At 41.0% G+C, this 24,012-nt stretch overlaps 1 protein-coding gene and 2 long non-coding RNA genes across 14 annotated transcripts; 2 read left to right on the top strand and 1 right to left on the bottom strand.

The window, feature by feature from the left end:
- Positions 1-1,189: 1,189 nt before the first annotated feature.
- On the top strand, positions 1,190-4,239 carry LOC116330309. 2 transcript variants are annotated; one of them, XR_005609650.1, is made up of 4 exons: positions 1,190-1,716; positions 2,625-2,771; positions 2,852-3,059; positions 4,084-4,239. It is a non-coding gene; the product is annotated as an uncharacterized LOC116330309 (long non-coding RNA). The 2 variants fall into 2 exon arrangements; XR_005609651.1 differs by lacking the exon at positions 1,190-1,716 and adding an exon at positions 1,723-1,808.
- A 140-nt stretch (positions 4,240-4,379) lies between these two features.
- On the top strand, positions 4,380-11,689 carry LOC120435309 (filamin-A-like). Of its 11 annotated transcripts, none has more exons than XR_005609643.1 (9): positions 4,380-4,463; positions 6,049-6,131; positions 6,251-6,328; positions 6,881-7,010; positions 7,655-7,787; positions 7,891-7,923; positions 8,059-9,790; positions 10,124-10,312; positions 10,464-11,689. XR_005609643.1 is itself a non-coding variant. In XM_039604675.1 (6 exons), exons 1-5 carry the CDS (start codon positions 4,396-4,398, stop codon positions 7,772-7,774), a joined length of 534 nt encoding a protein of 177 aa, XP_039460609.1. In that variant the 5' UTR covers positions 4,380-4,395; the 3' UTR covers positions 7,775-7,787; positions 7,891-8,045. The 11 variants fall into 11 exon arrangements, 1 of the variants encoding a protein (XP_039460609.1); XR_005609644.1 differs by lacking the exon at positions 4,380-4,463 and having other exon boundaries at positions 5,095-6,131; positions 8,059-8,154; positions 9,676-9,790; XR_005609639.1 differs by lacking the exon at positions 4,380-4,463 and having other exon boundaries at positions 5,095-6,131; positions 8,059-8,154; positions 8,770-9,790.
- Positions 6,240-19,860, bottom strand: LOC120435312. Its single transcript, XR_005609653.1, has 4 exons — positions 19,312-19,860; positions 18,871-18,984; positions 18,110-18,205; positions 6,240-6,350 (listed from the first exon to the last, which is right to left on the bottom strand). It is a non-coding gene; the product is annotated as an uncharacterized LOC120435312 (long non-coding RNA).
- Between the last annotated feature and the right edge of the window lie 4,152 nt (positions 19,861-24,012).

The following is a 24,012-nucleotide window of genomic DNA, read 5'->3' as shown; positions in this document are numbered from 1 at the left end:
GCCGTGGGATCAATAAAGTCTTATCTCATCTAACAGAATGAACCTTTTGGGATTTAGTTACCTGGATGATTGAGCATGCATCAAGACATAACTGGACCCAGTTTGCACTTTTGTTTGTAGGGAGTTACGCACCACGGTGTAAGAAATCTTCACTTTTTGTTCCAGTTTCATACATAAACACCCTCATCCTTATACAAAATATTATACTCGCTTCAAAAATAGTAAATCTAGCAACATCTGTGTCTGAAACACAACATTTCTAATATGGTTAGATCAAATTTGCACTTTCCTGAAAAGAGAGTGACACGTCCAGTTGTATAAAAACCTTTTTCTACAGACATTAGCACACACTCCAGCAGCTTTTCATCCCTTTGAACCCAAAAAGTCATTGCTCAGGACCCCAAACTTTCTAAATGTAATGCTTCCTTTGATGAGAACAATGCTTTTCACTTTATGAAATGCAGTTGCACAAAACCTGAGCTATGCTATTTTCATCTGGAATGGCTTATTCTTTGAAAGGTTTTTCTACTCGTATATTATCCATCTGACCTGATAAACTTGGACACAGAATCACAGTCTAAGATTACAATATACAGGAGTGATTGTTAGTAAAAGTGGGTTTCTGCATACCTGTGTAGATATTTCCTCAAACATCAGAAGTAATTTACAATGAATGATTCTGTTGGGTTTAAGTCAACCCTGCTGGTAAACAGAAACTGTTACTGAAAGCAAACACACAGACACCTCAGTACGTTTTACTTGCAAGGGGAGCGTCGGAGAGCAGAGCTGCCACTCGCCTGTCCAAGCAACTCCAGCTCCTCTGCGTCCGCCTCACTCTTTTATTGACAACAGAGGTTACACACAATTCACTTAACCACGTGACGGTTAAGACATGCATATGTGTGTGTGTCTTCCTGACACCATACAAGGCATGATATCAATCAAATTATTTTTGAAAAGGAAAAATAATAATTTTAATGTGAGGCAAAACATGTATGGTGCTGACTCACTTCTTCTTTTTTTGTTTTTTTGTTTTTTTTTTTTTTGTTTGAGAAAGTTTGTTTTCATATTAAACCAATGTCAGTGACGTCAAATGTGTAAAATTCAAGGCTGGTCCTTAAAAGCTCCCAACAAGGCAAAAACTGCAAAGCCACACAAGTCCCAGCGTCAGCAGCAGCTGTGAAAAGAAAGTGGAGAAAGGATGAATGAGTCTGTGCTTATCGGCTATCGGCTCTCTGCTCTCCCCCAAGCTGGCGTTGTTGTTGGTAGCCATGACAACGGAGATAGTCCCAGCTTTCTAAATAAAGGCCCCAACACCCCAAAAAAGAAAAAAAAGAAAGAAAAAAAAACTCGGGATTCCCTGCGCAGACCAGGAATCCCGCTAGCAGGCCGAAGCTACAGAGATGATTTTGACCGAGCGAGACTCGAACCACCGACTGTCTGTGCTTCAACCTGCCAGGGGCCAGCGACAAGTGCTCTGCGCCACCTGCCGGGCCGTGGAATTCGTGCAAATTTGATATATTTGACTTCTCTGAAGACAAATTATTTTTGAAAAGGAAAAATAATAATTTTAATGTGAGGCAAAAGATGTATGGTGCTCGGTAAAGATGACACGCCGACTCACTTCTTCTTTTTTTGTTTTTGTTTTTTTGTTTGAGAAAGTTTGTTTTCATATTAAACCAGTGTCAGTGACGTCATTCTATGCGACTACCACAGGTAAGGAAAAGCCTGAATCTGTAGATCTTTTTCTTTTCTTTTTGTTGTCTAAAACAGAAAAATCCCGAAACAGTCAGCTCACAAAGTTGCAGGTTGGTGGGAATTTGGCAGAACAGCCAATGACTTAAAGCATTTAGGTGCATATATCTTGCCACAAGACATGTGTGCTAAGCTAGCTAAATTAGTTTGTGTTAGCGAATCAAGTTCAAGCTCCTCACATATCATCATCCAGGGTACAGTCATATGCTGATGAGGAGATCCCATGCAGGCAACATTAAGGCAGTGTAACAAGTTAAATATGCACTGATTTTAAGCTATTTCCTAATATCTAACCATTATGATAAATGTTTGCCTGCAACTGACACAGCCAACACAAATGTCATTGAAAAAAACAAAAGCCTGTGATAACATGTTTTTGTTTTTCTAGAATAGAAGAAGCACATTTTAAAAAGCCAGTAGGAATAAATCTTTGTTGTTACTGCATGATTAGAATGAAGTAACAAGAAGTCTGGCTGGAATAAGAAGTGGTAATCTGTGTACTGTGCTAGTGATCTGCATAATTCACCTTAGATGGTCATCTGTTTGGATGGCTGAAGTGGGCTAACGACACAGCTAATTTCATCAGGCTGCTAATGAAACATCTAAAATGATAGATGGTTAACTACACAACGGAAGCAAGAGCATTACAATCACTTGATTTAATGAAAGATTTTCCCCCAAACTTTTGATCCAAATGAGCAAAGTACTGCAACCATCTGAACCTTCTAGGTGTTACATGTTACAGTGTTGCACTCTGGCCAGCTTTAAAAATGGAAAAGTCTTTGTGTGGTTTACTGGGTTCTGTAAATGAGGCTCCTTTCATTTGTGAGCGTGTTGTTCTTCTCTTCCCTTTTGTCCACCCTTACAAGGTGAAGGTGCTGCCCACCCATGATGCCAGCAAGGTGCGTGCAAGTGGATCCGGCCTTAAAACCACTGGAGTGCCCAGCTCTCTGCCAGTGAAGTTCAACATTGATGGCAAAGATGCAGGCGAGGGACTGCTGGCAGTGTAGATCGCTGTGAGTGCATGAACGCGGACCACACAATAATGTAACCAAAGTGTTGATATTTAGGTAACAGTTTTTGTTTTCTCCTGAAGGACCCAGACGGGAAGCCCAAGAAGCAAATATCTGTGACAACCATGATGGGACCTACCTGGTGTCTTATGTACCAGACATGACTGACAGGTACACCACACTCATTAAGTACGGAGGAGACGAGATCCCTTATTCACCCTACTGAATCAGGGCTCTGCCCACCCGAGATGCCAGCAAGTGCACTGTCATTGAATGTTGTCCAGTGGCCAGGTAGGACTCACTCCCTTGGTTGCTTATACGCTTTAAGTTTTCTTTGAAAACGGCCCTTCAAGTCACTTGAGCCATGACTTGAGTAAGCACTGTCCTGTTGAGTTTGTGGGCTCAGATGACAGTTATTGTAGAAACGATGTGAAATCATGTTTTAGTTTTTTGTAAATTATAGTCAAACATACAATGAACTGAGGTATTCTCTTTGGTTAACAGAGCAATGCGATAATAAAAGTGGACAAAGCACATCGAGTTGCCACAAATATCTTAGTATATCACACAGTTGACAGTCGAAAAAAAGGAATAAAAAGTTTACACTTACAGTGGGGCAAAAAATGAGGTGACCAAATAGTTATTTTCCACCATAATTTGCAAATCAATTCTTTAAAACTCAGACAAGTTAGAGGTACACCTATGATGAAAATTACAGGCCGCTCTCATCTTTTTAAGTGGGAGAACCTGCACACAATTGGTGGCTGACTAAATACTTTTTTGCCCCACTGTATTTGATCCTGTCTCCCTCAATACTATTTAATATCTAAATGCTTGATTCATCATATTATAACAAATGTGCTGTTGTAGCTACTGACAGTGAGTTTGATTATATTTTTTCCATCTACCAAAGAGAAATAATATCTCTTAGTGGCAGGTGGATCACACACTGATTTTAACACTTTGCATATGACTGCGTAGGATGAGCATTTTATAACAGCATGTGTTGTTTTTGTTCATGTAAGGAAATACATCAGTTTCCCTTGTATTTTAAATTTGAGTGAAGATCCTAAATTGGCCCCACTCTTGACTTTGAGAAAGGCTGATCTGTGCTGTCCCCACATGAGCACAGTCAGATATAATACAGGCTTTCAGGAGCAGGAAGGCTAAAGGCTGTTTAATGTCTGATGTAACTGTGTCAGACATTTGCGTTCTCACGTGCATGGATAATATCTTGAAAACTTCAGAGCTGCAGTGCATGTGTAAAAGTGGCTAAAAAGCAGTGCATTAACATGTGTTTTGTCTCTTTGCGTAGCTGCTCAGTCCATCCAGACTCCTCTCCATATGCAACAGTGATGCCGGCTCTCTCCAAGTGATTCCTTCATCATCAACATCTGCGTCCACGATCCACCAGCTCAACAGCAACATCTGTCAGCTGTGCATCCAACTGGAGGCCTTCGCCTGCTGTGCTGAGGCGCTGGGCGCGATTTCCGTCCCTTGTTGACGACCTGGCTGTATCCTGTGCTGGAGAAAGCTGGTGAGGAGACGCTGCTGGTCAGCCAGGCGGCGCTGAGCCATATGGAACATCAATAAGGTCTGTGGATACGCTCCCTCAAGGAACTGATCAATGAGAACTCTGACTACCTGCTTAATGACATATCACTCAACCGTCAGAGGCTCAGCCAGCATCCACAGGTAGTTATGGCGTGTTTTTGTTTTTAACCCAAAATGGACACAGAAATAACTGCTGGAGGGTTTACCCGATTTCCTCCTTGATCTGCTTAAGCCTGTGCTGCCCTGAGCTTGTACTGTATTTCATTATAATCCTGTCTTGTTGGCCAGGCTCCACGGGTGTTGACAGTTCTGTTGACTCACTCTGACTGCAGCCTGCTGGTCGGGGACATCGTTCAGGATCAATAAATTGTTTCTTGCATTTTTGATTTAATGATTGTGTTTAGGATTATTTCAGAAACATGTTTAGAGGATCTTTGTAAGCCTGTATTTGCTTTAAAAGAAGGAAGCACTTCTTCATTCTACAGAAAAGGTGACACATTACAGATGAGTTCATAAAAGTGTCTCTGTCACTCTTTCAAGGCTCTGTCACTTTTTCTTTTTTACTGGAACAGCATGGTAAAGTAGGCCTAGGCTGCCATCTTGTGGCAGTGTGTTGTTACTACAACATATGAAATTGTGTTTCTATTGGAAATCTAATTCAGCGCCACCGAGCCGCTCTCTCAGTTACAAACTGAACCTGTTTTTTTAGACATATAAATCACTAAGCACAGTGAAGCTTTTGGTTTTGTCAAAGTGTTTTTATTCAAAATGCATGTTGATTTTTATAAGGTTGAAGAGCAGTTAGCAGTGCATTGATGGACATCTTTAAACTATTAATTGAAGAATCTTTGGTCATGAACTAGAAACGTGAGCTCCAGGTGAGACTGCACATAAGAACAAGTGTCCTTAAACTGCATCAACTGATGACGTCTTACAATTTTATTCTACTGTGTGTTTTCACCATTGAACGTTTATGTCCTTGTGTACACATACTAACACAAGCTACTGTAACTTAGAGAAGCTCACCAGTATATTATTAAGTACACAAACAGTTCCAGGTGCTTGACTGTTTGAAGGGCCCACTTTGGATCATGTGAAGGACGTTCAGTTTTTTGTTGCAAACTGTTTGCAAGAAGTACACTGTTATCACACCACAGTGAGCCAGTTGCATGAACAGCAGCCTAATCAGACTTCTGCAGAGTCTCAAAGGTTTTTTGGAGTCTGCTTCTTGTGTCCAACAGGAAGAATTCTGTCCATAAACAAAGGATTTTAAAATGTACCTTTGTTTTTCTTTTTACTTTTGTAAAGTAACCTAAAATTATTATTGCCTCAAAGGGATTTATACTCTGAGCTATGTTTTTTTTTGTTTTTTAAATGTTGTTCTAAGCGGCCAACAAATTGTTAATGCATGATTAAAGTGAATTGTTAATTTATGGTTTCTGGTTTTACTATAAACAGACTGGGGACGCTTGTGTTTTCTTTCTTCCTCAAATGATCAGATAAGACTTGATTAAAAGAAATAATGCAAAGGCATTTTGCTGTGTTCACAGAGGGTCTTGAGGGTTTGTGTAAACAGAAAGATGTTGGCGATGGTGTGTATGGATTTGAGTATTAGCCCACCACACCTGGAACATATTCCATGCAGCTACACATGGGCATGCAAACAGTACAATAACTGGAATACTCCAACTTGCCATTGTGACTGATCATTCTATGCTCTGTTTAGTCCCATGGAGGCTAAGATTGGCACTGAGGCTGGCCAGCAGAAGGTGAGGGCCTGGGGTCCTGGACTGGAAGGAGGCGTTGTTGGTAAATCTGCTGACTTTGTGGTGGAGGCTGTTGGAGACAATGTTGGTACAAGGGGGGTCCTGAAAGCATGTGCTGATCAGCTTCAGTTTCTTCTCTGAAGTTGCTCTATTTCTCTTCAGGTTTCTCTCAGACCAAGATTGAATGTGATGACAAGGGTGATGGATGGTGTGACATGCGCTGCGGGCCCACAGAACCAGGTGAGTATGCTGTCCATGTGCTCTGCAACAATGAGGACATCCAACACTCTCAGTTAAGATTAGTTTTCATGATTGTTGCCTCAAGACCTGAGATCATGGTGGTGGGCTTGTGATGGACACACTTTTCATGGCTGAAAGCTCTCCTGTGGAGGCTAAGCCTTCTCGATCAACAACACACCTGCCGCTAACTACGTGTGTCTACCTTAAATATCCTCACAAACTCAAAATGTGACCTCTAGCACCAAACGCTTGCTGCAGTTCTTGGTGTCAGAGGTGACACACAAGGTATCGGGTTTTAGGTGCAATTACTTTTTCATATAGGACCAAGTATGTTTGGATCGCTTTTTCCCCTTGAAAACTGCCGTTTAATATTACACATTCTTGTCTAATATTATAAATGTATTGATCTGAAACGTGTAAGTGTGACAAATATGGAATAAGATACGAAATCAGAAAGGAGGCAAATATTTTTTCACAGCACTATAGTCTGTAAATGATCTTCTTTGGCTGTAGTAGATCTTTGACTTGTTCCTTTTTTAATTGTTTGTTTAGAATAGTTTTCTCTAGGGTTAAGGCGTACGGTCCAGGCCTTCAGAGCAGTGGTCTGGCTGTTGGAAAACCCACTGAATTCACAGTTGATGCCAAGCAAGGAGGAAAAGCTCCTCTGAAAATTATAGCCCAGGTATATCTGGCTTTGTATATGACCACAAATATGTTAAATATATTGCATGTACCGTATTTTTCAGAGTATGAGTCGCACTTAAAATCCTTTAATTGTGCGCCTTATGTATGAATTCTGGTTGTGCTTACTGACCTTGAACCGATTTTATGTAATACACGGCGCTCAAAAGTCTGTCAAAAATGTTTTAGTACGACTTTGGTAAGCTACTAAGTCGCACCGCTTGATGGATTGTCGGGCGTCACGGTTACGTAGTCAGGAGCCTCTCATGGAGTGATACGCACTGCGCTTCAACATAATATTACTGTATCGTGTGTGGATAAGGACCCCAAAATGGCACCTGTTAAGAGACATGCTTACTTAAGCGGATTTCAAACTCAAGGCTGTCAGTCACGCAGTAGAACATGAGAATAGAGCAGCTGTGAGAGATTTCAACATTAATGAATCAATGGTACGGAAGTAGAGGAAGCTAGAAGAAAGAGTCGAGTAAAGTTTGACTTATCTGACTGTTTTGTTTCGCTTAATGCGTTTTATAATCCAGTGCGCCTCATGTATGAAACCAGACCTGTTCATCAACAGTGCGCCTTATGGTCCGAAAACTACGGTGTGTTAAATCTGATAGAACTAATCCCTTGTCTTCTGCACAGGATGGTGAAGTCAATTCTGTGGATGTCCAGGTTAAGGATAATGGCAACAGCACATACACCTGCACCTACACCCCACGTAAGCCTGTGAAGCAGACTGTGATGGTCTCCTGGGGAGACTGAGAGTCCATTCAGGGTGAGTATGCACTCACACACACTCTCACTTTCACTCTGGCATGCAGGGTTTGTCTTTTCTTCTCACTGAAAAGTCTCTTGAGTTTTGGTGTTTGTGCCCACAGATGAATATCGGAGCAGGCTGTCATCCAAACAAGGTGAAGGTCTCCGACCCTGGGAAACATATTACAGGGAAACTTATTCAACCCACCTGCTGTTTGAGGCTAAAAATGACTGTAGAGCATTACCTGCAAAGGTAACATGCTAACACAGCCTTTGTCCTCTGCCATCAGGACAAAGGCTGTTTGGGTTTAGGCTATTCCAATGACACCGTTCAGGGTCAAAGTGGATCCTTCTCAAGGCAGAGGGACCAGGACTCAGCCGCAGTGGTAAGAATACCTGTACTGCCTCACAAAGTCAGAGAGTACTAACAAAAAACAGTCTGTTTATTTAGTTTATTGGTCTATAATACGGTCGGAATGTTTTCCGTCATACTACATGGAACAACTCTTCATAACACTTTTATGAAAATGTTTGACGAAATTGACAAGATCAAAATTGAAAATCACAATCGCAAGGATTTAAAAACAAGAATAAACATGAAAAAAGGGTTATAGTTTTTATGCTAATGTAAACAGGTCCTTTTGAGCCTTCACTTGAACTGTGTACCAGTCAAAGCAGTAGTAGCAGCAGTTTCCAAAGATGAGTCACAAAAAAAAGGGTATATTCTGGACTATTTGTTATTTGAACCAGTAAGCCACTGTTCCTGCTCTTTAGTTTAGGAAAATATTTGTCATCCAGGTGGTGATGGTGGGGTTGTGTTGTTTTGTTTGTTTGTTCATTTTTTTTTGAGGGGCGGGGGGGTTTAAAGCCAACACGCCATCACCAGCTAACAAGCACTGGGTGCTGCCCCTCTGCAAATCCTGTTAATCTAAAGAAAGGAGGAGATGGGAAGTAAAATGGCTCATTGTAGTATTAGGATGACGTGAAGCTCTCCATTACAGGCGTAGCTCGGGCCTGAACAAACCCACTCGTTTCACTGTGAGCACTAAAGGAGCAGGAAAGGGAAACTTGGACTGCAACTTCAGCGGCCCAACCAAAGAAGAGGCTGTGAAAGACTTTGAAATCATCAACAACCACAACCTCGTTCTTCTGGCTGTTATGCAGCATATTAAATGGGAGAATGTGGATCGCTTCCCTTTCCCGTGACAGGGTCCCCTGGGAATTGTGTGACCTACGGTGGAGATCACATTCCCAAGAGCCCTTTCAGTGTCAGCGTGGCAGCCACACTGGACCTTAGCAAGGTCAAGGTGACAGGCCTGGGAGACAGTATGTACCTCTGTCATTGTTCTTGTACATCCACACCTTCTGACACCAAACCTCAGGCTACATAAAGCCTAGTGATAACCTATGAAACCATTATTTGCTTTTAAATGTTTGTCTAAGCATGAATATTTTTACGATGGCTTTTTCCCGCCCTTGTACAGTTGCCAGTATATTGATGCTTTTATTATTTTTTTAAATGAATCTAAGCTTTTCGAGCAGATCAGAGGTGTCAGTGTATTTTCTTTGGTCTCTGTTCTGGCAGAGATAGCTGTTGGCAAAGACCAGCTTGTGCTGCTGCTTGTTTCTTCCTCCCCATTATCACCACAGCTTTATTCAAAGAAGATGATCTGAACTTTTGGCTCGTCTGTCCAATAGTGTAGATTATTGCAGAATTCAGATCAAATTAGGGCCCAAACTTGTGTAAGTAACTTTATGAAGGGAATAAAGGGAACTCTGCCAGCTGACAGCTGAGCTGTGTAAAACCTAAATTACAGTAGACTGGTCTCATTTTGAAGGTTATATGGGCTTATGATTATATTTAGAGATACAACTGTGTACTGTATGTTCTATGTCCTGTTTTTTAGGGGTCTTCTGTGAGGCAACAACAGACTTCCCTGTGGATGCATAAATGAGTTTGCACTCCATGTTTTGAGGGTCATGAGCTGCGCCTGGCGCTAAGGCTGGGCTAAAATATTGCAGGTACACATAGAGTGTGGAGGGTTTTTGCAGCAACGGTTACACTTACACTGATAATGGTTTTCTATAAGTCTACATGCCTGGAAACATTCTGATCAGATGCCTAAACTGAAGCAATAAAAATGCAATCAATTTAATAAGGATATATCTGTGACAATGAAGAACCTGACAACAGCAGCGTTGCAGTTTAGCACGTTTTTATTGGCTTTCACACTGCTCCTGTAGCACACACACCACCCTCTCCTGCGGTCCTGGCAACATCTTTAACAGGGAAGACATGATTAGATGATGGGCTCAGGTGTGTGAGTCAGCCAGTATCTGTTTTGTCTGTCTTAGGAATCTCCTTTGTTCCCAAGGAGATTGGTGAGCACCTTGTTAACATCAAGAAGAACGGTCGTCATGTTCCCATCAGCCCAGTTGCTGTTAATCAGAGATTGGTGATGCGAACCGTGTGCGTGTGAGTGGACCGGGCTGAGCGAGGCCAGGACTTTTGAGCCTACAGAGTTCTCAGCCTCAAGATCCCAGGTGAGATAAGCAGGAACTGATATGTAACATCTGTGCTCAAGGGTCAAAGGGGGGAGGTTACCAGCCTTCTAGTGGAACTGTTCTCTTATGCAGCTGACGCTAGATGATCTTTAGACTTGATGTTTGTATCTCTACATCTCTGTATCCTCAGAGATCAGCATAGCGGAGGGGACCGCTCAGGTGACCAGACCCTCTGGACAGGTTCACAAGGCTGACATGATGGAGGGAGAGAATAACACCTTGTGCCTACTGAGACTGGTGTGCATACCGTGTGCGTGAAATACAATGCCGCACCTGGTTCAAATTTCACATACAATTATACAGTATACACACTTGCTGCTAGATGGTAATCGACTTCAGGAGAACAAGGCGATCTGAGCCTCTACCTTCGACACTGATGGGGAGCAGGTATAAAGGGTAGAAAGTTTTAAGTTTCTCAGAGTCCACGTCTCGGCCGACCTTACCTGGTCCACGAACATTTCCCACCAGGTAGGGAAAGCACAACAAAGGCTGTACTTTCTCAGGAAGCTGCATCAGGCACAATTATCCCAGAGACTGCTAGTAAACTTCTACCGCTCCACCATCGAGAGCCTTCTGACCTACTGCTGCACACTCTGGTTCAACTGCTGCACTGTGGAGGACAAGAGGAAACTGCAGTGGGTGGTGAGGAAAGCAGAGCGGGCAATTGGCACTTCACTAATTCCCCTCAGAGACATTTATACTGGCAGACTTCAGCGGAAAGCCAGTACCATCATCATCAAGGACCCCTCGCACCCTGGACACTCACTTTTCCCCCCTTCCCTCTGATAAACGCTACAGGTCCATCAGGTCAAAGACAAACAGACTCAATAGAAGCTTCTTGTCATGATCCTGGGCCATGTTGGCCCAGCATTCTTAGTAGTTGTGTATTTTTGTATTTTGCTCTTTATTTATGCATTGGTTCCTAGGTTGTTCAGTTAAGATGTTCCTTATTTGGTTACCTTCTGTGTGCCCTTCCGTATCTGTGAACCCTCGTTTCCCCTCCTTGTGTTTTAGTTCATGCTTTCCCCAGCCCGCTGTGTCGTGCACTCGCTCCTCCTGTCTGAACCTCTGTACTTCCTGTTTTACTTTGTCAGTCTCCCGTCAGTGTTGCGTTCACTCCTGCCGTGTCTTGTTATGATTATCAGTGTCACCTGTGTTCCCCGTGTGCTCCCACTTCCCTCGTTAACCCTCTGTGTATTTATGTCTGTGTCTCCCTCAGTTCTGTGTCGCGTTCTCCCTCCTGCTGTGTGTGATTCTCCCCGTGTCTCCTGGTATGCTTTATGATTAGTTTTCCCAGTTTAGTTTTGTATTGTTTGTGATCTGTTTCCAGCAATAAAGCTGTGCTTTTGAGTTCAAGTTCAGTCCCCGTGAGTTTGCGTTTGGGTCCAATCCCTGCCTGCCACACAGCGATTCATGACACTTGTACCCACAGGCTGTCAAACATGCCCTACCTCCACCCTGATTGAAGGTTGGCTGCACTGCCAACACTCATGGACATTACACTTTATCTATAAACCATTTTTTATACTATAATGCAACCAACATTCCCAAATTGATGACATAGCCTTTGTAATAAGTTAATATTCATTTTTTATCCTTCATTTCTCTAGTACATCAAACAAACAGCATGTGGCATTATTTTAAAGACAGAAACATGTACAGCACAGGTAAATATATGGAATCAAGTACAATGTTGTTATAAGTAGTAATATCAATATAAAGCATTTCATTTGTTGAATACAATATTGTGATTAATATCTGAATGCTTTGTGTACTCAGTTTAACTCTGAAGTAACAATGTAAAGACAGGAGAGCATAAAGGACTTCAAAGACACTGGAATATATTTACTGCTATTTGAAATCCAATTACTTGTACATCAATCCTCACTGCTGTCTTCAGTTGTGATCTATAGTTAATAGCTAAGATGGCTGTATACATACTTCTCTATAGAAAATATCACTATAATCCCAAAGAAATAGATAACTAAGGTGAATCTTTATGTGGCCTGAAAACTACATTTAGTGGCAGAACAAATCTGACAGTATGTAAAAAGTGCATCTTGTTGCCTCTTATTGTTTCTGGAGTGGAGTTTTATGAAAAATACTGTGGTTTGTTCAGTGTCCATGAATTACGCATGTGCCCAGTAATTCACTTAATAATCTACATTATGGACTTGGTTATAATACTTATGATCTTGACTTATAACATCTGCGATCATGAAGTAAAGTATTAGGAATAGCAGTGCTAGTATAACGGACAGATTACGCAGCAATGCCGAAAATTATAGCTTTGAAGTGGACACGTGTGCTTTTGGAAATGCCAGTTGACTCAACTGTTTTGTATTTCCTGTATCAGCTAAAGATTACGTAAAGTAAGGGGGGGAGAAGTTGACTGGAATACCCTGCTCAGGTTGCTGCCACTTGCTTTGGTTAAGCAGAAGAAAATGAGTGAGAATTGAGAACACAGATGTTGGATCATAAGCTGTGGCTGAAAACTTTAGCATGGTGCATCAAGCAGTTTTGTGCAATTCTAGAGTAACAGTGTAGTTTTCAGAGTGAACAATGAAATGAAAAGACACCTAAGTAGTGTTGTCTTCTTCATCTTCAATGTTGTGTGGACTGCTAATGGCATGAATGAGTGTGTGCTTATCGCCACAGCCACCCCAAGTCCCACCACGAGTCCCAGTTTCATAAATACAGGGCCCCAGCACCCCGGGAAAAAAAAGAAAAAAAATCGGGATTCCCTTGGGGGAACGCAACCCAGGAATCCCCCTAGCAGACTGAACCTACAGAGTGAGTTTGAAATGTGAGAACGTGTGAGACTGCAGGTCAGATACAGTTACATACAAGCATACAGTACACACTACTGCTCAAAGGTTGGAGGTCAGTTAGAAAAGTCCCTGATTTTAATAGAAAATTGGCTTTAATGTAATATCACATGAAGTTTATCAGTAATGTTTTCACAGCTTTAATCAAATCATTCATCATCCATAAGCTGTGATGGAAAAATGTCTGCAAGCGTGCAGGAGCCCATTTTTAGAGACAATCACTCCTGTGTTATAATGTTAATTGAAGTTTATCAGGTCAGACGACCAATAGATGATAAGAAATATACTCTTACTAATTATTAGAGTTGAAAAGTACTTTGCTAAGCAAAATTAAATGAGGTTAGGCTGGAGATTGAGACGTTAACATAAAAGGTTCAGTTGCTGATGCATGAAAGAAAATAACTTTCTTTTGTCCTTAGACTCATATATACAGTAGTCTGGATGACCGCCATCACATCAATTTTTTTTCTACATATAAGTGTAGAAAACAAAACAAAACAACAAAAAACCCCACACAAAACAAAGAAACATACGTATAGACAGGTATAGTATGTAACTATACATCCAGAGTGGGAGCAACTGTAGAACCAACACTTTCGGTAGCAGATGGTGACATAACATTAGTACATGTTATTATCAAAAACAAAGTAAGCAAGCAAGAAAAGTACCTGGCCATTCCTTCAATGATGAGTATCAGCAATATCTGGCCTTATAGGACTCATATAGCGGAACCATTTTCCCCAGTGTTTTACGAATTTTTCATAATCAAAATTCACTAAAAAAGTAATCTTTTCCATCTTGTAAATTTCAAAAGTTACATCAATCCAGCTGTTTAATGTTGGTGGATCCTGTGTCAACCATCTTTTAGTCAGTGCCTTTTTACTTGCAGCCAGCAGCACACCAAATAAGTATTTATCTATATCCTTTATGTCTGGGGATATGTACCCCAAGAATATGGATTTGAAGTCAAAGGGTAAATATGTACCAAATATGTTTTGCAGCGCTTTATGGACTTCTCTCCAATAGTTCTTGATATTCTTACAATCCCAAAATATATGGTAGTGATGTGCTGTTTCTGAGCCACAGTTCCTCCAACATTCACAACTTCCTTCATCATAATGTGCCTTTATAGCTGGGGTAATGAAAAAACGAGCAAAACTTTTCCAACAGAATTCCTTCCATACATGTGATTTTGTACTTTTCCAATGAAAGGAACAAATGTTCTGCCATTCCTCTTCTGTAATTACCTGACCTCCTTCTTTCTCCCATCTTTCTTTTATATACTTTGTTGAATAATTGCTGAGATCATGAAGACTGTTGTATATTTGTGAGATTACACCTTTCTTAATTTCTGTCTTATAAGCATTTACAAAGAGTTGGATAAGTGGCCTCACAGTAGTGGATGTTTGGTTTTTGATGCTTCGGGTGTAGAAGTTTCTTAACTGTAGGTATCTATAGTGGTCTTGGTTTTCTAAATGAAACATTTGCTTTAGAGTTTGGAAACTCATGATTTCACCCTTCTTTACTATACCACACATCGATGTAATTCCTTTATCTATCCAGCTTTTAAAACTAGGGTCCATTTGATTTGGTGTAAATTCGAATCGTATGCACACCATTTTAATATTTTTATATCCTTCTCCAGCTTATTTTCTTTTACCACCGTTTTCCAGACCCCTAGTGTGGCCTTTACCAAGGGATTTCTTATTTTGGAAACGTAGTCCTGTAGATTTTGATCCGCTAGAACTGCCTGTATATGCATATTGGATATTGTTTTGCTTTCAATTTCCTTCCATGCTGCTTTATATGAGGGATCGCACCAGTGCAACACGGCCCTAATCATTGCTGAAGTATAGTATTTTTTTTTTAAGCACGGGAGGCCCCAGCCGTTCTCGCTTTAGGCAGTTGCAATGTTTTGTATCTTATTCTGGGTCGTCTCCTTGCCATATAAATCTAGAAATCGTTTTATCCCATTCAGTAAAGTCTTTTGTTAATATTAATCTGGAGTGGGAGGGTCTGGAACAGACATAGAAATCTTGGTAAAACATTAATTTTGATGGTTTCTATTCTAGAGCTTATGCTCAAACATGGGATATGATTCCATTTTGTGAGGTCCTCTTTGATCCTTTAATATAGATGGTTGTAGTTTTTGTCAAATAATCTACTTGTATCTTTAGTAAGTGTTACCCCAAATATTTAATTGAGTCTGTGGTCCATTTCAATGGGTATGTTTGTTTGAGCTTTTCGGATGGACTATAATTGTAGGGAAGAGCTTCAGTTTTATTTAGATTCAGTTTGTATCCTGTCATTGGGCCCGTGTTTTTAAGACAGTTCATTACCTCTGGCAGAGCCTCCTCAGGTGTTTTTAGGAATAAGAGTACATCATCGGCATAGCATGCTATTTTATGTTCCACATCATTTATTGTAATACCTACGATTTTTCTGTTTTTGTCTAATATGTTGGGCAAGTGGTTCCAAAAAAAATAGCAAAGAGAGAGAGGAGACCAGGCACAGCCTTGTCTCACTCCCCTCTCCAATGTTAGAGATTGAGTTAGGTGGCCACTGATTCTAAACCTTGCAGATGGATTATCATATAATGCCCTTACATTATTTATTATTAGTTCATCAAAACCAAATTTATGCAAAACTCTATATAGGTATTACCAGCAAACAGAGTCAAATGCCTTTTCAGCATCAAGACTGAGGATCACAGCCTGCTCTGTATGTTGTTGTATATGGTTCATTATGTGTAAAGTGCGTCTTGTGTTATCCTGGGTTTGACGTTTATGTATAAAACCAGCCTGATCATTATGTATGAGGTTAGGGAGTATTTTTTCCATTCGTTTGGCCATTATGGATGTATAGATACGGTAATCTACGTTAAGTACAGAAATCGGCCTGTATGACCCACATTGGTTCTTGTCCTTGGCCTCCTTTGGTATGAGAGATATAATTGCTCCTTTCCAGGTGGGTGGGATTTGTGCCTTTTCAAGTGCCCAATTGCATGTTTTTCTCCATTATCATTTTCTTTCATATACAGTTGGATTCTATTACTCATTTCTTTCCTAAAATTAGCATCATTAAGTAAGCTGGGGTTAAATCTCCATAATGTATCGCTTTTATTTCCTCCAAGTCAACTACAATATGTATTGGAGCATGGTCGCTAAGATCTATTGTTCCCATGTCTGAGTCAATCATTCTTGAGCTGTCTCTGCTATAAACAAGAAAATAGTCTATTCTAGTATATGATGAGTGAGATGAGGAATAGTAGGTATATCTTCTTGTATTGGGGAACATTTCCCTCCATATGTCAATCAAACCCATGTCCTTCATCAGCTCTTTCACTTTTTTACTAATTGTTTTGTTGGAGCTTGATTGTTTTGATATATCAAGTTTTGGGGTTAAATGTGTGTTCAGATCACCTCCACAGGAATCCTTTAGACCGAGTAACCATCAACTCGATTATCTTCTTGTAAAAAGAGAAAGTGCTGCCAGGCGGAATATATACACTGATCAGGGTGAAAACAGAGCCTTCTATCATTCCCCTGACCAGAATATATCTACCCTCCTCATCCTTCTCCTCATACATTTTTTCAAAAGAAACCCTGTCAGATATCACAATTGCAACTCCCCTCTTGTGCTTTGATTTGAGTGATGAGAAAAAAACCTTAGTGAAACCCATCCTTTGTAGTTTTTTATGTTCTGTGTCGTCTAGGTGCATCTCCTGTAAATATACAATATCAGCCTTCTCCTTTTTCATCTTGGATAAAATCATACATCGTTTGATAGGGTTGAGTATTCCATTAACATTGAAGGAAAGAATTTTTAATCTTTCATGTACCATATCTATCAAGAAACAGTGACTCTGCTACATTCAACATCTCTGGAAATAGTGCCCTAATAACTAAGGAAAGGTAACTTTGAAAAATGAAACAAGAACTCTTTCGGGGAACATATATTTTTGGTAAATGTCTGTTTTGATTTTGGTGAAAATCTCATGAGAATTGAAGTTGAAGTAATGATAATGAAACGTTGAAAGTGACAGTACTGAGGATTTAAAGCAGTTGGACTGCTGGGGTGTGCGGGTCATTACGCACACCCCACTTTTCAGTTATTTATTTGTAAAAACTGTTTGGAATCATGTATGATTTTCGTTCCACTTCTCACGTGTACACCACTTTGTATTGGTCTTTCACGTGGAATTCCAATGAAATTGATTCATGTTTGTGGCTGTAATGTGACAAAATGTGGAAAAGTTCAAGGGGGCCGAATACTTTTGCAAGCCACTGTGTTATTTGACATTGTTTAAAAGTATTATTATCACATCATAAATGATCTAAAAAGCTTTTGTGTTATTTACAGTAGATTGCATCATATGAGCTGGCCATAACACTAACCCTACCCCACACTTTGGGAGAGCAGCACTTGTATTATTTTGAGCAGCCGACAAATGAACAACATCATCACCATGGAGTCAGTCTGTCGTGGCTCCAACTTGATTGTTAATGGTTTAACAAACACAGTTGTTTTGTGTTTGTTGACGCTGTGGTGGTAAAGTGGCACTGTTACACATTTGCCAAAGCAGCTTTTGGAAGATGTGTGCAGTGCATGCATGCATATGCAAACACTGGACTACTTTGATACGCATTACTTTAAAACTTCTCCCAAATTCTCAGCCAGTAATAAGATGAGAGGAATACACAGTGGGTTGGTTAGCACTGTTGCCTCACAGGAGGAAGGTCTTTCTGCGTGGAGTTGCGTGTTCTCCCCGTGTTCTCCCTGTGTCTTCCTTTCACATTTCAAATGGTTGAAATGGACTGGGATTAGGTTAAATGGTGATTTAAATTGCCCATCAGTGGGAAAGTGAGTGTGAACGGTTATCTGTCTCCCAGCTACCATAGGGCGCCTCTCAGCCTAGGGTAGCCTATGTTCTTAGCTTTATGTTCACCTTGTGAAAACTGCCATAGAACAGCGTGTGGACCTGCGGCTGGTCAAAGGTCAGCTCCTGCACTTCACCTATGTAGTAACAGGTGCTTGGTGGTGGCTGCAAAAACACAAACACACAGGATAATAAAGTCATTTATTATTTCTCATAAAAGCCACAATATTGAGATTATTCAGTTACACAGGATTAATGAAGACCCGTTACTTTTTCACATTTTAATTTATGGCCTCCTTGCAAAATCAGTTATGGAAGATTGCTGTGTGTCATGTCAGTCCACATGTGACTACCCATCAAAGACAATGAAAGATCTGACCTGACCCCCAAAAATCAGTTTTATCATCAGCATTTAAATGCTCCAAAAGACCAATTAATAATAATAATTCTACCAACAAGTACTGTGTTTATTTTCTAGCTAAACTGAGGAGATTTGGAGAGAACTATATAATTATCCAAGAACTATTTGAAACACCAGTATGACATGCTCCTTTATGAGTATGGACACGAGCAGGTGAGACTGGTAAGTCTAACTTTACTTCTGTTTTAGCAATGGTTATCAAAAATCTTGACTGACTGTGTAAAAAAAGTCTGGAGCCATTTTTAAAAATAGACTGGAAATCACCGCCAGGGTGGCGAGTTTACAGAAACCTGTTCACTTCTGTTCCCTGTTATTTTTAAAGAACAATGTAGAGCATTAAGGGAATGCAACAAGTGCAAAGACATGCTTGCAGTGCAGGAGGTGGGGAGGTCCAGGCAGTATTACTCACGGTCAATCACCACTCCCATCTTTGGCTGGAGGTCATTCTCCGTGAGCTGCCAGAGAGCAAAAGGCTCCCTGGGTGTATCCTGCAGCATTCGGAAGGCAATGCTGATGGTGTGCTCTGGAAGGATGGCAAGAGAGACCACAAGATTCACTTTTTTCCATCACTGACTAAACACATTTGTGTGAAAGTTTACGTCATTTTCCTTTCTATGCCCGAGCCTCACAAGCACAGCACAAAAAAGGACCATTTGATGTTAGGGTTGGCTAATGAAGTGAGACATGCTACAAGTGTTTGAAAAGCATTGCATTAGTCTCTATATCAGTGAACTGGTGTTTACTGAAATAAAACGACAAATAAGAAAAAGGTGGAGGACTGAAAGTTTTTTTGTTTTTTTTTTAAGTTTCAGTTTAATACATGACTGTAAAGGAGGACAGCGTGTCTCACCTTTAACAATGCTGTTTCTGATGGTGACTTCAGGGCACACTGCAACACAAGAGTGTTTTTGACAGCTACCGTGACATTCAGTAATTGCCTCATTGTTCTGACCAATGTCATTGGTTCCGACACACAACAAAACTTTTGACTACAAAACACACTAACTTTAGACTCCAAACATGGATGACGCCACAGCACTTCCTCCCATTGTACAGAAATGAAGCCCAAATATCCTGCTTGTGGGAGCTGACTTGTTGCGCTTTTGGAGCCAGAGTCTGCGAACAGAGATGCCTAAGTTTCTCCGTGACTGCAGCTGCCAGTCAAAGCTGTTATGATGACGTTGCACTCCAATTTAACAGCATTGTGGTAGTAATTAGAATCAAACGTATGAGAAAGGAGACCCTTTGAACATAAATCAGCGTGATGAGAACTACTGATAATGAAAGAAAGCATCTTTGGAAAAAAATTATCTGGGAAGAATTTATTTATTTTAGTCTGACCCCAGTCCCATCTGCTAACATGGAGGAGGCGGGGTTTATGACCTATACTGCAGCCAGACACCAGGGGGCGATAGAGACGTTTTGGCTTCATTTTTGGGCAGCTGTCACGTGATCCATGTTGCTTACAGTCATTGGTTAGTATCATGGTTGCTAAGCAACCTGAGCAGCAGGATGAAGGCATTGGCCGGATGTACCTTGAATTGGAACAGGTGTCAGGAGCAGGAAACGAAGCCGAAAGAGCGCAAAAGATGGAGACGCAGGTACCTTGGCAAAACAGAGCAGAGTTTAAAATGGTTAGGGAGTACCTGTACTCAAAGGACCCCTGTCTGCAGAGGTTTGCGTTGGAGAGGACCTCGGCTTGGGGGGCCAGGGATGCCGACAGCTCCCCCGCGAAAGTGATAGTGGACTGCACAGCGGACCTGGCGCGGTGCCACTTGCGGGACTCGTCCGGAAATCTGGACGGAGAATCACTGCGCATGATGTACGTGATGGCTATTATCAGATTGGTCAATCTGATCACCGAGGTGATGAAAAAGGTAACAATCCCAGGCAATGGTCCCTCTAATTTTTCATGTGTCTGAGCGAACACACAAACTCCCTGAGCGGTCCCTTGGACCACTGTGAGCGACATCAGAAGTGTGCACTGCGGTCGCGCCGGCATCTAATCCATCCAAGTTACATGGTTTATTAAAATAATCAAATTACAGCATTTACATTTATGTTAGACTACTTTTAATTAACTGCTTTAGCCCACTTACAATGAAAATTTAAAAGAAATCTAGTCATTGACATGTGTAGTATGTTAACACTATTGGAAGTAAAAATAACTTGAACTCCAATTTTGAAAACACAACTTTCTTTCTTTCTTTTTTTTCATAAAGCTCTGACTTGTATTATGAGTATGAGTCTGTGGTCTGGGAGAGAGTCCTATAACTCTCTGTCTGTAAAATACAGTATATAATGACCAATGTTGGGCAATTAATTATATAGTTACTACTTCAAAAAACTAACTCAGTTTGGCAAACAACAAAGTTTTTTGCAGCTTTTTTTTTTTTTTTTAATGCAGCCAAGGCGTTTTTTTAAATAAACATTTCAAACTATTTACAGAACAATCAGCTGTTCTGCGGACAGAAATTAATTTTTGGAGTGGCACAAATAATTTGTGTGGCATCACATTTGATGCTACGAGATAAAGGAGAACAACAGCCTGATACCTGCAGGCCTGACAACAGGAGATGTATCACTCCTGTAACACCTGTAACATTCAGCAGCCGCCTCATTGTTCTGACACACACAACAAAACTATTGACTACACTACACACTAACTACACAAGATTTGCTCTTAACGTCGCAAATCTCTCACATATCAAAGCACCGCCGTCACTCCTAAAACTTCCCCCCGTTTCTTAACAACTAGATGCCACGTTGCCATATCATTTTTTGATTGGTCGACACGGTACTTTTTTCGACCAATAGGAAAGGGTGGGGGGTTTTTTGGTTTTGTTTTTGCTCACAGGCGGAGAGTGCTTTCCAGCGTTTTCCTTATAAAACGCCGTTTTTACCGTTTCTTCCCGCAGTAAATATAAATAACGACAGTATTCAGGAAGAAAACCAAACATTGCAAATATTTTTATCATAACTCTGGTTTTACGTGGCCTATCAACACAATTTAAAAACTGGTATAAAGTCCACACTTTTTCCGTCAATTGTTCCGTCTGTCCTGCGCACATCTCCAATGGTTGTACACGTTGTCATTAATGTGGCTTCACTGCACATCAGCCACGCCGCTTTGCCAGCTAAAACACCGGTGTCGGCACATAAGGACACTGTCATAGCCTGTCAGCAACGTTGATTGGCTGCGTATATACGAATGTGAATCGCATTATTGGCTGGACTATAGGATAAGGTGGCATCGTTCTAATCCCATACAGGAGCAGCCAGTCACTTACTGACTAACACTGCAAAACAGAATTGTTAAAGTTTTAATTTTAATTTCAATTCAGGTTAGATTTTTTTTGTGCGCAACGCAGATTTTCTGTACGCAGAGACCGTGCCAGCAGTGCGCAATTGCGCACGTGCGCAGCTTAGAGGGAACATTGATCCCAGGGTGGGTGGTGGACCTGAGCCACAGTATGGAACATGGGCTTGATCCAAATTTGAACTTGTGCCGAAAGGCATGTAAGGTGGCCCTGGAGCTGGTAGAGCAGGGGTTCTGGTCCAGGCAGTTGGGAGGAGAGGATCAGGAAGCTGACCTAAAGCGGCAGGAGGATGAGGCCACACGTAGCAGCATCCCCGGGGCCTCAGGCACCAGCCCGGACAGCTGAGGGCTTCCATCTGGATTACAAACATCATGAGAGATGTCACGCTTTGACTCTTATTTTGCTAAAGCAATTTTGAAGCAGAAAAAATGTTCATACAAATTTAACAAATTAAAATGGTTAAGCACTGTATTCTCTGTTGATTCTTGAACTTAGCGTTTCAGTGTTTTAGTTTTCCAATATACAAACTTTTTTGCAAGTGTCTGACATTAAATAGAAGAAACAACACATCTGAATCCTAAAAATTAATAATCAGATGAACTGACACTAAAAATATGTGGTAGTTGTGGTCATTTGGGTCAGGTGGAAGCCTCTGTGTTCTTTTTGTATATTTTTATTAGGTGGCAGAGGAAAAATGTTTAATACATTCTCTGCATGCTGGAGCTGAAAGTGCAATAGAATCAGAAGAGTGTATTAATCCCCTAAGGAAATGCTGTGTTATACATATATGAATACAATTCATGACATTTAAATCAGGGAGAAATGACTGTCTATGCTCCAGTTTTGGTTTAAACCTCCTTAACCTGCAAACTGTTGCTTTTAAAGATTTTTTTATATTTATTAAGCAACCACCTAACAATTTTCTTGCTAAACCCACAGGTTCCACACACAGCGATTGCGTTAGGTGTTACCCACGGCGACATGGTGCCCTCGCACATGTTCCACGCTTCAAACGGTAGTCTGGTAGGACTCTGCTGCCTGGCAGAAAAAGTACGATGATTTCGGAGATGTCTGCCCAGTCTCACGGCAAAGCGTGGGATAGACCCGCCGCCGCAAGCAATCGAGCTGTTGTTACCGCCGACAAAGCCCAGGCCCCTGCACACAGCTGTAATAACCCCGCTGACACTGACTTCTTTTACTGAGGTTATATTTATCGGGTTTTATTTCCTGATGTTCTTATGTGTCCCTACGTGTTTCAGTCGCCAATTCTGAATTATAACTAACATTAAAAACATGTTTAAGGAGGAGAGAGCAAATAAATTCGATTAACAGCTGATCTTTGGGTTTCAAGAGAACGATACAAGAGAAAACGTCGGTGTTTCCGTCATGTAGTAACTGCTGGCTTTAACTGTACAAAGGTTGTTCGACACTATGAAACACATACAGACTTCATGATGTTCGGCTAATATTTTTATTGTGAATATTAATCATGAGGGTGACCTGTACACCACGGAGCGAGGTCAGCATCTCTCCACGATATCTTCAGCTCTCTGAGTTAACCCAGAGTTTCACAGCTGACTATCTAACTGTCATCTACGAATATGTCACGGGTCATATCAATATGATTTTACCGAAAAGCATCCTTAATACTGCCAACTATTCCAGAGACGTGAAAATCTACAGCATAAAGAACACAAAAAAATATAGCAGTCTAACGAAACACTGTAACAGAGATGAACCGTCAGTTTGTCGCAGATCAAAGTGGAATGAAAGTGATTGGTTGAACAGATGTTCGTGATCTGTGTTATCTGCATTTTCATCAGTGTAAGAGACTCAGCAGCAGATTAGACTAACAGTTATACATTTAATAAATTACCAAATGAATCCACGATCGAACCTGTTCCGACAATTTGAGTTTGTATTCCCTCAGCTGCAGACTCGCTGCTGTTTAAATGTTTGAGAGGAAGATTAGATATAAAGCAAACATCAAACATAGACTCAGTCTGCGGTCACATTTGATATGAGGCCAGCACGGATATTGGCTGTGTCCTGTTTTAAGATCATACATGTAAAATTGTTGTCTGACCTCCGCCGATCCAGCCGCTCAGAGTCCGTGGTTACCATGGTTACTGCATAAGCAGCTATAATGTAAACATTACGCAGCATGGGTGTTTATGTTTTTCATTGCAAAAGAACTGTCTGAATGGTTAACTGACGTTAACTTGGATAAA

Source organism: Oreochromis aureus, linkage group 20 (genome assembly GCF_013358895.1).
Source record: "Oreochromis aureus strain Israel breed Guangdong linkage group 20, ZZ_aureus, whole genome shotgun sequence".
NCBI classification, from domain to species: Eukaryota; Metazoa; Chordata; class Actinopteri; order Cichliformes; family Cichlidae; genus Oreochromis; species Oreochromis aureus.
Note: the sequence above shows the minus strand (reverse complement) of the source record. Positions and strands in the feature narration are given on the sequence as shown.